This window comes from Cyrtonyx montezumae, unplaced genomic scaffold (genome assembly GCF_038088225.1).
Source record: "Cyrtonyx montezumae isolate F1298 unplaced genomic scaffold, pur_monq_1.0 scaffold_20, whole genome shotgun sequence".
In the NCBI taxonomy this organism is placed as follows: Eukaryota; Metazoa; Chordata; class Aves; order Galliformes; family Odontophoridae; genus Cyrtonyx; species Cyrtonyx montezumae.
The window spans coordinates 8,693,242-8,705,757 of NW_027071937.1; the positions used below are offsets into that span (position 1 = coordinate 8,693,242).

At 50.1% G+C, this 12,516-nt stretch overlaps 1 protein-coding gene across 1 annotated transcript in view; it reads left to right on the forward strand.

Moving 5' to 3' along the window:
- Positions 1-5,643: 5,643 nt before the first annotated feature.
- Positions 5,644-12,516, forward strand: part of RGS3 (regulator of G protein signaling 3) — a 67,426-nt gene continuing 60,553 nt past the window's right edge. Inside the window, exons 1-2 of the mRNA XM_065737687.1 lie at positions 5,644-5,858; positions 7,634-7,765. Coding sequence (XP_065593759.1) covers positions 5,828-5,858; positions 7,634-7,765 — 163 coding nt within the window. The 5' untranslated portion in view covers positions 5,644-5,827. The remainder of the gene's footprint in view (positions 5,859-7,633; positions 7,766-12,516) is intronic.

Consider the following 12,516-nt stretch of genomic DNA (forward strand, 5'->3'; position numbering starts at 1 on the left):
CACTGCACAGCACTGCACAGCCGATACCCCCAGGACCCGGCCCGACCCGGCCCCGCCTCGCCGCGTCCCGCGCCGCCGCCCCACAGTGCACCGCGCCGTCCCCTTCCCGCGCTGCCCCGCGGCCGCCGCTGCCCGGAGACGGAGAGGCGGTGGGCGGGAAAAACGGGAGGAGGAGGGGGAGGGGCGCTATGGCGGCGAGAGGCGAAGTTTGAGTGGGGGGGGGGGGTGATGTAGTGCGGTCCGGTGTCCTCCTGCTTCGTGCCCGTTTTTCGCCATCAGACCCGCCGCCATCCGCTTTTCCCCACTTCGGAGGATTCCCGTTGCTCGTTGGGCTTTTTAAAAATAAGGAACGTGGAACCCGAGGAAAATATCCTTGCGTGTCTTGGTGCAAAAGGTGCAAGCACCCTGTTGTGTCCCCAGTGCGGAGTTACTGAGGAAAACAAGGCTAAAGCTGAAACGGAGAGTTTTTGGGACTACAGCTGCATTAACACATTGGTTACTAATCCCTATTGCTAAAGAAACCAGCCTACATCACTGGGGTGGGGAGGGCTGTGGGGTGGTCCTGAGTGGTGGTGGGAGTGTGTGTGTATGGGGGGGGGAGGGGGAAGCAGGAGGCGTGTAAGGGGGCAGCCCTATGGAGGGGATAGGGGCTGTCAGGCAGCACTGAGCTGCTGCAGTTGGGAGGGACCTGTGGGGCTTGGCAGTGAGGAGGGGCCTCAGTGGGGTGGTGGGAGCCTGAGAAGGATGGGGGCTGTGGCGTGGGAGTGGGAGGCTGAGGGGTGTGAGGGGCAGGGAGCGGCTGGGGCAGGTTGGAGGAGCCCTGAGGCTGCGGTGTCCCCATTTTGGGGTTCTTGCCTCTCTTTGCAGCACTGTGTGGATGTCAGAGTGTGCACAGGGGCACCCACCGCCTCACCGTGTGGGTTTTGCTGTGCCAGGAGTAGCAGGGAGCCTGGAGAAGCTGCCGTGCTGGTTGCCTGAGCCTGCCCGCAGTGCCGGTGTTAGGCAGTGCAGTGTGCGGCCGTGCTGCCCTACGGACCCCAGCCCTACAACTGTCATGCCTAGGCTTTGGTTAAATGTGCAAGGTTGTACCTCTTTGCGTGACCCAGCGAGGTCACTAGGTCAACTCAGAGTGCAGGAAGGTAGAAGGTTAATCTGGTGCTGTGCTGGGATGATACCTGGGGTTGGGAGCAGTAACTGACACTGCAGCTTTTCCTATAGCGTGCATTTTCCAGTAGCAGGAGCAGCACTGGGGATAGCATATGGACAGCTGTGAGACACATTTTTACGTGAGGTTAGAGCTTATGTTCAGCATAATAGCATGCTGGGGATAGCACACAGCATTTTGGATACGCAAAGGTCAGACCAGGAGTAAGACTTGTGTGCGTGACAGCGCTGATTACTTTTCCACTTACAGTAATTGTGTTAATAAAAAGCTATCACTGTTCATAACAAACCACGGCTCTCAAGTCTGGTTTCTACACTTCAATGTGTTCTTTTGTTAACAATTCTTTTGCGGGGTCATTCTGTGGCTCTCAGGGGTGAAGTGCTGTAGCAGGTGTTGCATTGCTTTTTAATGAAATAATGACCGATTGTAACTGGTCCATTTGTAGCTGTGATACACTGTGCTAATGCCTGCTTCTGGACCAGCTGTCGGTTTGCTGTTGTTAGCAAAGCCGTCAGAAGTTGATTTCTGTTTTGCCAGAAGGCGAGGTTGTTTCCTATATGCCTAAGTTAAGAACAAAGCGAGGCAGAGCTGTGTTATTGTGCGGTGGTGGGGGTAGGATAGAGTAGAAGCAGAGATGATGCTGGCCCAGAGCCAGGGTCAGACAAAGCTGCTCTGCACCTCAAATAAAGGCCAGGGAGCAGTGCCAGGCTGTCAGCCTGTCGTGGCCAAGGATGGGTATACCCAAGAACAATCTATGATCTGATTCATCTACAGCTTTGCACTGTTTATTTTATTCTGTATGTTTCTTGCTTTAGTTAAGTCTTTGTCGATGAGGTTTGTCTATCAGTACCTGGAATATGATATGCATATAAAAAAAAATAACAGTTACCAACAGTGAATTCTTGTTTGCTTAACTAGAAAATAGAGTTAGTGCACCAATGGAGCTGCTGTGGCAGTACGCTCCATAGCTTTCAATTATCAGGTCCTCAGTGCTAAACTTATATTTGCTTTCATCTTAGATTAACTTTCAGCACTGAAAATGGTGCACGTCCACCCCAGCCAGTGCTCAAGGAGATGGACCAGATGTTCCAAAAGGCACCAAACTCCACTTCTGCTGGACCCTCCCTTCTAAGTTGTAAGAAAGCTCAGAAGAAAATACCTCTGTCAGGTGAATTACTCTGAAGAGCTACCTGTCAGCTGTAAGCTTGTGGAAAGGCAGGGCACGTGGGCTCGTTTTTCTCAGAATTTCAATACTTCCTTCATGCTCCTGCTGCTTGCCAAATGCTTTCTGTATGGTGCAGAAGACACTGTTAGCATCAGTGGTGTTGAATCTTGCTTAACTTCTGTGAAAATACTTCAGTATTTTCATGACAAAACAGGTGATACAAGTACCAACTGTTCCTCTGAAGAGCCATCGCTGTGGAACATCTGAGTTGTTGCTGTCATTCTTGAAGCTCTGTTATGATGGATGTGATATAAGTTGGGAGGAAATGCAGGTCCTACAGGAATGAGATTGTTAGTTCAATAATTTAACCTCTTCCTGTCCTCAAAATTGAGGGGAAACATGTCAGAAAGTGGTTCACATATACACTGGGGTTCTGGTCTGCAAAACCTTCACTGTGCACAGAAAACAACTCTATTGGTTCTACTGGGAACTATCTGGGGTTGCAAGATTAAATGTAGGTGTAAGGAAGGCTCTGTTTGTCCCTGAGCCTGCAAATATTACCTGTATCCCAACCCCTCCAGGTTTGTGAGTTTTTCACACCTCTTCTACATTAATACTACCAGAGTCCACCCTACGCTGCTTTTTGAAGCAAGTTATGACTGAGAACGAGTCAGGGAGGACTGCAAAGAGCTCAGTGCTGGAGCTGAGGGCATGTCCTGTTGGCTTTATTAGTGCTGGTTAAACAACAGGAAGAGGCCGAATGTTCACAGAGCTGAAAGCAGGACACAGCTCCAATCAGAGTCACTTCAGTGATAGGGGATGTTGTTACAGGCGCCTGTTTTTACCAGTTTGTTTTAGAGACTGTTCCTGGCTGCTCTGTGCTTTGTTTATTTTGTATTTTTGAAAGAAAATAATATAATGTGTGTGGTTTTTTGTTTTTTCTCCTCAAATGGTATCTTCGAAATCGTTAAGTATTGTTAAGTTTTTATCCTGAGACTTAATTCTAATGTCTGGAACCATTCCTTTTATTCCATCTCCTAGAGAAAAGATAGCCACTGCAAGGAGGAGCCTGGTTCCCAGCTCGGTGCACTAGCATGCAGATGTCTCTTGCCCAATTGTCTCCTGACCTCAGGTCTGGTGAGGTTAAATTGTCTCTGATAAAGATCTTCAAATTCAGTTGTTTCATCTTTGAGATATCTCTCTGGGATCCTCTTTCACCATAAACTAATTCAGTGGTTTTGACTATGAAAAATTGCCATCCTAAAATTCTACTGATGGAGTGCATGTTCCTGTCTGCCCAAGAGGAAGATACTCGGACAAATGATGTGTGCTGGTTAAGGAGCTATTTTCAGCCGCGTGTACCAATTATTACGTTAATGCTAACTTTGTTAATTCACTTTGGAAAGTTAATTCACTTTTCTTCTGAAAAGGAAACCTGTAGGGTAACCTCTGATTTGCCTTTCATATTGTTTGCCTGCATTTGTTTCACTGTGGATCTTGCTTCTGTTTGTGCTGCAGCTCAGAAAGACCTGTTTTTCCTGGGCTGAACTCTGCAGCAGGGTCGGGCATTATCTCACCTGGACAGATGAACTGAATGATCTTTAACAGCATTGGAAAAGTGAATGTTTTCAGCTTGGGGAGGGAGAACGCCTTGCTGACTATGGAGAATGGAGCTGTCATGAAATGAAGTATGTAATTAGCTATGTTCTGCTAATTGATTTAGAATGCAAATTACACTATAGAAGTGTCTTGAGGTAGCCATGTTAGGGCTGAACTAATGGCATGTCACCACCCAAACAGGACCAGTTTTGGTGACAGTGAGCTGTTGGACCTGCTTGGCTGTGACGTGCACCTTCATCCTTAGGACTTGGTTTTCAGGCCAGTTTAAGCAGATCCTAATCTTTGCTTCTCTGAAAGAGCACTCCTGGCTGGGTGCTCCTGCTGTTTGCTTAGATCAGCTCTGGAGCAGGTGATTAGGGTGGGCTGATCCAGCTGAGTTCAGCCTCCTGAAAGTACAAATGTTTTCAGGTGGATCAGTGCACCGTGCCTGTCAGGAACGCGATGCTAAGCTATGCAGACTTTTGCCTGACCCAGTGTACTGCTTTTAAAGTCTTAACTTTTTTTGGTACCTCTTCCCATGGTTGGACAGAATGTGGGAGTCACAATGGGGGGAGAAAAAGGCAGATGCCCTTTCAGCAGCAGTCCACTATTAAATTAGTTTAATCAAAAAATGAAAGCATAGGAAAATTCGTTTATGTACTTCAGTGCATTTTTGCTTTGCACTTGTGTGAACAAGAGGTGGGGTTTCAACAGGTGCCGAAGCAGATCTCCACCAACAAAAGGGAACTCACCCTTTCCCATTGTACCATTGCTGGTATTTGATCTCTACCTCCTCTGCAAACCCTGACCAATCCAGTTTGCCGTGCCAGAAATAGCTCAGTTTCTGCTGGATTAGTGAGCTGAACTGACACACTGAGAGGCTGGGCAGAGCCAGCCCTGGTGAGGCAGTGGAAAGCAGTGCCAGGGTGCATTGGGTCAGCTCAGCATTTGGTTCAGACTGCATGCAGCACAGATCAGGTGACAGGCAATAACTTTTTAAGCTTGTTCAACTTAATGCTTTACTCCATGCAACACCCTTGCAGATGGGGAAACTTTTCTCTGGTTTCAGGTTGGAAAAGGATTTAGTGGGCAACCAGTCTGTGGCTCCTTGCTGGCATTTTTCAGGGAAAGTGCTGTGCTTGCTGCAGGGATGGGGCTGGGTGATAGTGATGCCCCAGCTACGTCTTCTGCTCCATGTTTGCCATAGACCCTAAGCAATCCCACTGCTGGGAAGTGCTGAGGTTTCGTATCCACCCTTAATGGCAGACTTTGCTAATCCCAGAAATAGCCTTCCTGTTCCTAAAAATCTGTTCCCTAGGAAGGCAGGTAATTTTTCCTGATGTGATTTAGCTCCTTGAGTTTCAAAGCCAGCATTAACCTTGGGGATTTTCTGTGTGCCTGTGGTACCCTTTAGCCTGGCATAGCTGCCTAAGAGCATGTTTGGATTTGAATATCCAGCCAGAAGCAGGTCCCACTGCTGGCAAACTGAAACTTGCAATGGAGAACTGTGTTAAATTTTAAAAGAAAGTCATTAACTCTAAAGCCAAGCAGCTGAGTGTGCAGTTTGCTGGAAACTTTGATGGAAAAGCAGGTGAAGGTCAGTCTCCAAGGGTTTGAATGTTAGGAGGGAAGTTGGAAGGAGTCACTAACATGCTGTTGGGAGCCTGTAGGGAGCGGAGCCACAGACTTTGTCACATCTACCACCTCTTGCACACAGATTAATTTCTGACTCCGAAGTGCTGGAGCTCTGCTCCCTTTGGACATTTCCATGCTTTTTTTGCCCCCTTCTTTTTCAGACGTACCAAGGTCAGAGACTTGTGGCAGCTGAATTACAGTGTGTGTACAGGACGTGGGTGCTCGGGCATTGCTGGAGCAAGGGACGGTCCTGAGCCGGAGCCATGGAGCAGCGGGGAGAGTCAGGACTGGCATGTGAGTGCTTGGATCATTCCTCCACTGAGTTTGTAGTGCTGCTGTCTGCTGGGTGAAGCATGAATCATGACCATGCAGGTTCCAGGTTATTACCACTGAACCAGAATCTGGTGCTTGGAGGAGACTGGGAACCGTATCTTCTACACACGCTTTGCAGAGTACTGGAGGTGCTCAGCTCCTTGTGGGATTGCATTTGTGGGTAGCAGATCATGGGCTCTCTGTCTGTGCCTTGTACTACAGGATGGAGTGAGCATGAGCTCTCAGGATTTGAGAGTGAGGGCTAATTTTTGCAGCCTGTGAAGTTCAGTCCCTTTGGTTATGTGGAACTCCCATGGCTTTGGACCTCCAGAGTTGGGGTGGGAAAAACTATGTCTAATAGTATTCTTTTACCCAATTCTGTGAGAACGGCTACTTCAGAGAAATTGTGCTGTTCTTTTATTGTCCTGTTTGTCTTCTCTTTTGTCTCTTAAAAGCATTTTGCAGTGACAGCACAGAGAGGGGAGGTTTTGTGTGAGCATGGGCAGCTCCTAGGATACAAGAAGGCTCTGGAAACACTTCATGCTGTACGTGCAGTGGTGTGCAGGGAGAGCTGCAGGCTTGGCAGCTGGGGAGGAGTAACATGAGCCACAGTCTCTATGCTGCTGTGGGGATGTGCAGTGAAGAGGACAAGGTTTGGGCCAGCACATGCTCTGCTTGCATTATCAGAGATAAGATTTAGAACACATGGGACTGCAGAGTAGATATCCCTTGCTGGGACTGCTTGATGTTGTGTGTCCTATATGTTGGGATGTCTTGTGCTGATTGTTGATAGATGGGATGCTGTGTGCTGAAACATGCAATTCAAGGCTGGATTATTATTATTTTTCCCCAGGTGCTAGTAAATTTGTTGGGATAAACCCTAAATTTTATTGGGTGGCAGTTGGAGATCACTGGGAATATCAGCAAATGGTTTCAGCTGAACAAAACAAGGGGAGGTATTTTTGATAAGCCAGGAGGGAAGAATATTTTGCAGTACCTGCTTTCCCTAGAAATTGTTCTGTGCCAAGCAGTGCCTGTTCCACCTGCGTGCTGGTTCCTGATTGCCCAGCACAGTACTCTGACCCCACTTCCTGTGATTTGGTGTGCAGTGCCCCAGCATTAACAGGGCTTCAAGGGCGTGCAGTGTGTGATAGGCTCTGGGGATGGTGGCAGTCCTCCAGTCCAGGGGGTGACAGCAGGTCTGACTGTGACCTTGTGACAGCAGCTTGTTTTCTGGAGACCTCAGTCTGTGATCTTGCTGTTGGACACTGCTGTAAGATGTAAGTTTTGAGCCTTCAGGAGGTTTGTCTTACATCCCCCATGGCTGGGATGATGAGTACCTTTTGTTGCAGTGCTCCACAGTATCAGTACACCTGAGGCAGTTCCTCTCTCATGTCCTTCTTCAGTGCTACTTGTGAGGGCTGAAAGAGTTCATCCCCTCCCCAGCTCTGTGGGCAGGAGCTCACTGCATCCAGAGCTCTTTGGCACATGAGCAAGCATGGCTAGGTGGTGAGGAACCTCCAGTTTCCAGTTTGGATGAGCTGTGGTGCTGGTGAGCTCTGCTGAAGCTGAAGGAAAGGCAGACCTGTTTCGCTGATGTCTACATGGCACAGAGCATTCCAAGGGGATATGTTTCTAAGTGCTGGGATGCAGGAGATGTGTCAGTGTGGTGCCTGAGGGACAAAGCAGAGTACACAAGATACCACAGAACAATGTCCCCCGTGTCCTGACCTGCCTGTTTCTTTTCTCTCTGGCAGGCACAAGGCAGAGCCCTTGGATGAGGGAGCTGTCAGAGGTACAACGCAGGGCAGTGCGAGCCTGCCGGCAGAGCCACGAAGCAGTGCTGAGCAGCAGGAGGAAGATCAGTCCTGCACGGGTGAAGGGGAAGGGTAAGGGATGGGGCCAAGGGGGGACAGCAGGTGGCCCTGGCCAGGATAGTGGGGAGGAGGCTGGAGTGCCAGCATCCTGCACTCTGCAGGATGCTGTTGTCTGCTGTGGTGGGCAGAGCTGGCTGCAACCTCATCTCCTGTTGCCCACTTCAGCCTGGGCACAGGGTGACTGTGGGTTGGCCTCCACCACCCTGAGATCCCTATAGAGGACGATCCCCAAGAGGTCCTGCACCACAGGGCTGCAGGGCTCCATGGTTGCATGGGCTGTACTCACCTCCGTGTGCCTCTGCTTCTTTTTTCTGTCACTTCTGAGCTGATAAAAGTGGCCAAACATTGAGAGGAACCACTAAAGGGGGAAGTGTGTGCTGTTCTGCCCTGCTGCTGGACAGGGGCTCTGGGACACTTTGCAGTCTGTGTGTGCTGACGATTCTTTCAGATGCTTTTGTATTTTTTCTCTCTTTCTGTGACTCTGGTGAGCTGTGGCACAGCACCTGGAGCTGCTGGATGCACTGCTGGCTCCCGGGGCTCCATGCACTGCCATGAGCACATAACCCTGTCCTGCCATCCCTTCCCTCTGTGACCCCCAGAAATGAATTCTCATGCAGCCCTTCCCCTCCTGTGTTATTTGTCCAAACTGCTGTGAACGCTTCTCTTGCTCTGGTGCTCAGCAGCTGAATGCACACTAACACACCCGGCAGTAGGAAAGGAAGAGGCGCGATGTGTGTGGGGCTGCTGGGAGGGCAGAGCACCGCCGGGTGCAGCGGGCTTGTGCCTGTTTGCCCAGACAGGTGCGGCCTCCATTCAAAGCCGCAGGGCCAATGGGAGCTGGCCCAGTGCGAGCTGCGCCGTTCAAACGCAGCGGTTGGAGCGCGTCCCTTAGAAACGCGGCTGCCGGCCAGCCTGTCCCTCCTGGCTGCAACTCGCTCAGCTTTCCCAGACCTGACAGGGAGGGCCGTAATTACTGCTAATTAGAGCTGTCCTGCAATGGAACCTGGCAGTGTGCACAGAGTCTCGCTCTGCACGCGCCGGGCTGAGCCCCTGGGAGCTTCCTTCTGCCTCACCACCTTCGGTAAGCCATGAGCCTGGCTTGGCTCGGGGTGCCAGGGGATGTGGTATGGCACTGGGAGCTGTGGTGGCTCACGGTGTGAACGGTGGGAGCTGCTCTGAAGGCATTAACACGGAGCTTCTGCCTCACTGAGCTGGAGTAATGCTTTGCTCCACTGAGCTCTGGATCCAGGCTGCAGTGGCCGAGGTGATTTGCCCTCCTGGTTGGGTATGAGCTGGGATTGTTGTGTGTGGCCGTCCACAGTTATGGCAGAGCCTCCGTGTCCTTCTTTGCTCTTTGTGGATCCTCCTGCAGCTGCCTCAGTTGCGCTGCATGGATGTGAAAAATGCCCAGGGACATGGGGGTTATGGCTGAGACCTGCAGCCATGACAGGTTGCACACATTGTGGCCTCCACTTGTGTGTGTGATGGTTTGTCAGTGGCTGTCCTGCATGGGGGGAGGCTGCATGCCCTTCCCAACTGTGAATCTTAAAGCAAAAGTTTTGTTTCAAGGCTGCTGCTCTCTTTTGTAGGTGAGCATTGCAGTCACGGCACAAGGGCACGGAGAGGGCGATACAAGCAGAGCAGGGCAGCCCATGGGCACTTTTCCCCCTCTGGCTTATAAGTGTCCAATGGCTCAAGACAACCTGGAAGCTAAATCCCTCCTGTCTTTGAGACAAAGACTTGGTACCCAATAATGCTGGACTCAGTAATCCTTATGGGCTCCTTCCAACTCAGGATATTCTGTGATCTTGGCAGCCCACTGCTCTTTGCAGGCCGACCATCAGTGGGGAGATGTGTGTGGTGCAGCTGCACATGTGGAGGTGACCACGGTATTCCAAAGGCTGTGCTCGTGTCTGGGTGTACGTGGTGGCCTTGGTATACTCTGCATTACACTGCTCCCCCTTAGGAGTAGAAGCACCCTGCTGAGCACCCTAGTGGTTCTCATCTCTTCTGGACTAGGCAAAACTTGCATTTTTCTCTCAGTTAAATGAAAAAGCACTTTAAGGAACACAAACTCATTTTTTCCATTCACCAGAGGTCATCAACAAGGAATAAATTTTCCTGCCTGCTGAGTCTACTCCCAGCATATGCCATTCATGTGTGCCCCCCCAAAGCTTCTCTCACGGGTTGAAATCTGTTTGGTTGCCAGCTTGTGTTTGGTTCATCTCTGTTCTCTGTGTGCCAGCTCTGCCCACCAGCTCGAATCACCTCTTTCCCAGACTGTGAGGTCCAAATGGATGGGCTCAAAGTGCCCTCTTAGAGGCAGTCCTACGAGCCCTGCTCTCCATGATGGGTGTGCAGCCAGGAGCTAGCTGTCTATGGGCCCTGCAGTGGGATGAGCTATTTTCTTTCTTCTTCCTCTGGCCTTTCTCTTGCAGCTATTTTCATTTACATTAGCACTTTTGATCCAGGTGCCCTGGACAGGCTGTGCCAGGACCCCTTTGCTGAGACTGTTTCCCTTGGTTCATTTTAGAGATGCACTGACAAAGGCAAACCAAGGAAAAATCTTTCTCTGACCCTTTGCTTTTGGTGAGTTCCAGCCCTCGCTGGGCAGAGCCTTTGCCCCATGGCTGTCCTGGAGTTGTGCAGCCCCAGCTGCTCCCAGCCCAGGGCTGGGCATACAACCTGCCTCCCTGCACTATGCGGCACAAAGGCTTCCTTTCTCCTCTCCAGCACCCATTCATTACTGGGCTGACTCCTTGTCATGCTTGGTTAGACAGGCATTTTCCTTTTGCGCTGTAGTGATTGTTAAATGGCAGTAGAGGAGCAGCAAGTTGGTTCCCACAGGGTCAGAGATCTGGAGATTGCAGAGGGTTAAGTCTTGGCTCAGAAGGCTGGGATGGATTTAGCAGCACAAAATTCCCAGTGTTGTAAATTGGTATAAGATTAAAAAGCTGTACTTATTTTACCTACTTGGGAAAGTCTGTCTTGTCTTTCTTGCTTTTCTTTCGCTTGCACATGTGGATGTTCACATATCCATGTATTTCCACACGTACATGTAGCTGTGCACTCAAACACACAGACTCACATGAGCTGGAGAGAGATCTGACAGTTTTCTGTCAACTTTCTTTTTTTTTTTCTGAAAGATGAGGTATGAGTTCTCTGAATTGTTTCAGGTTAAACAATCCCTTCAGATATCCCCACCCCTGCAGCAGCAAGCTCTTGGGTGCGTCTTCTACTGAATGCAATGCTGTTTTGTAATTGAAATGATGTTTATATGTGCATGAGTGATGTTTACTGGCTAGTTTGTTGTTTTTTCGCATGCCAGGAAAAGAGTGTAAATGGGCTATTTTGCTTTGGACTAAATAAAATGTTGTGCCAGTGATATTTTCCATCTGTTTGACTCTCCAGGAGTGTTAGGTTTTGGGTTGATTCAGAACAATTATGTGGATGTGAGACCCTGCATCACCCCCAAGCTCTGCACATCGCATCCAGGCTGGCAGCAGCTCCCTGGGGCCCTTCTGGGGCAGCATTCAGTGGAGTGTTCACACTCCACACCTCAACAGCATTTTACCTAAATCCTGCCAAAGGCCATTGTGTAAGACTTCATGCCAATCTGAGCACTGGAAGTGGAATTCAGGGCTGTTGTGGAATTGCTCATGCATGGGAATGGGAGCATAACAGTGTGTTGGCATGGCAAAGCCTCAGCCCAGCACTCCATGACTGCTTGGTGTTCAATGCTGGGAATCAACTGCCTGCAGACAGGTCTAGGCAGTGCCAACAATCACAAATTGCAGTTCCAGATAAGCAGTGGGAGCTTGGGGATCGGACATGGGAGTTTTGAAAGGCAGCGGGAGCTTCAGGTTGAGTTTATAGATGTGTAAGAAGTGGATTTTATTCTTGGCTCTGCCATCATCTCTGTGCAGAGTAAGCTGTGAGTGATGTGGTCTTCAGCTGTGGATGCTGTGCTTGCAGGGAAAGGCATCTTTGGGATGCTCCTTTGTTCTTTGGAAAGAATACTCTCATCTTGTCCCTGCACCTCTGCAGGAGCTGTCTGGATTAAGAGGCCAGCCTGGATCCCCCAGGGCTTCAGCTGCCATAGACACATAACTGTGAGCCTGGGTCTGCCCGTGGGGCTCATCCCAGCAGGTTGCTCAGGCTGAGCCAAATCACCCTGGTCTGAACCCTGCAGAGCTCTGGTCTGGCACTTTCTTGTCTCCATTACTCCTGCCTCTTCTCTCTGTTGGAGTCCTCCCATTTTTCTCTTATTTTAAGTACTTCAAAAGGCACTGATGGATATAAATTCGCCCAAAGCTGCCAGGTCTTCTCGTTTGTCTGGTTTGTCCCCTCTTTGCACTCCCCATCCCTTTGTACAGCACCAGACACTGCCATGTGCTCCAGGTGGGCTGGGACCCCTGCGCAAGCTTGGTCCTGGCTGTGATGACTGTAGCAGGTTGGGAAAGTCTCTGCAGTCCAGCCAGTGTTACCTTCTTAGTTTCCTCCCCAGCCTCCTTGTGCTGATCAGTTCAATTCTTCTCCTTGTTCCAACCTTCAGAGGGGTCAGCTTTTTGGAAGCAGTGTTGGATTTGGAAAACTTGGCTGTGATTTTGGCATTGTGGTGGTCACAACTCCAGTTTGTGGAGCCACTTTTGGTCTCTTCCTTGTCCTTGCTTTTTGCTCTGCTCACAGTGATAATAACATGGGGTTGCCAGCAACGCTTGGGCACTGAGGGCTGGGGGATCTGCAGCCAGACCTGCTGCAAA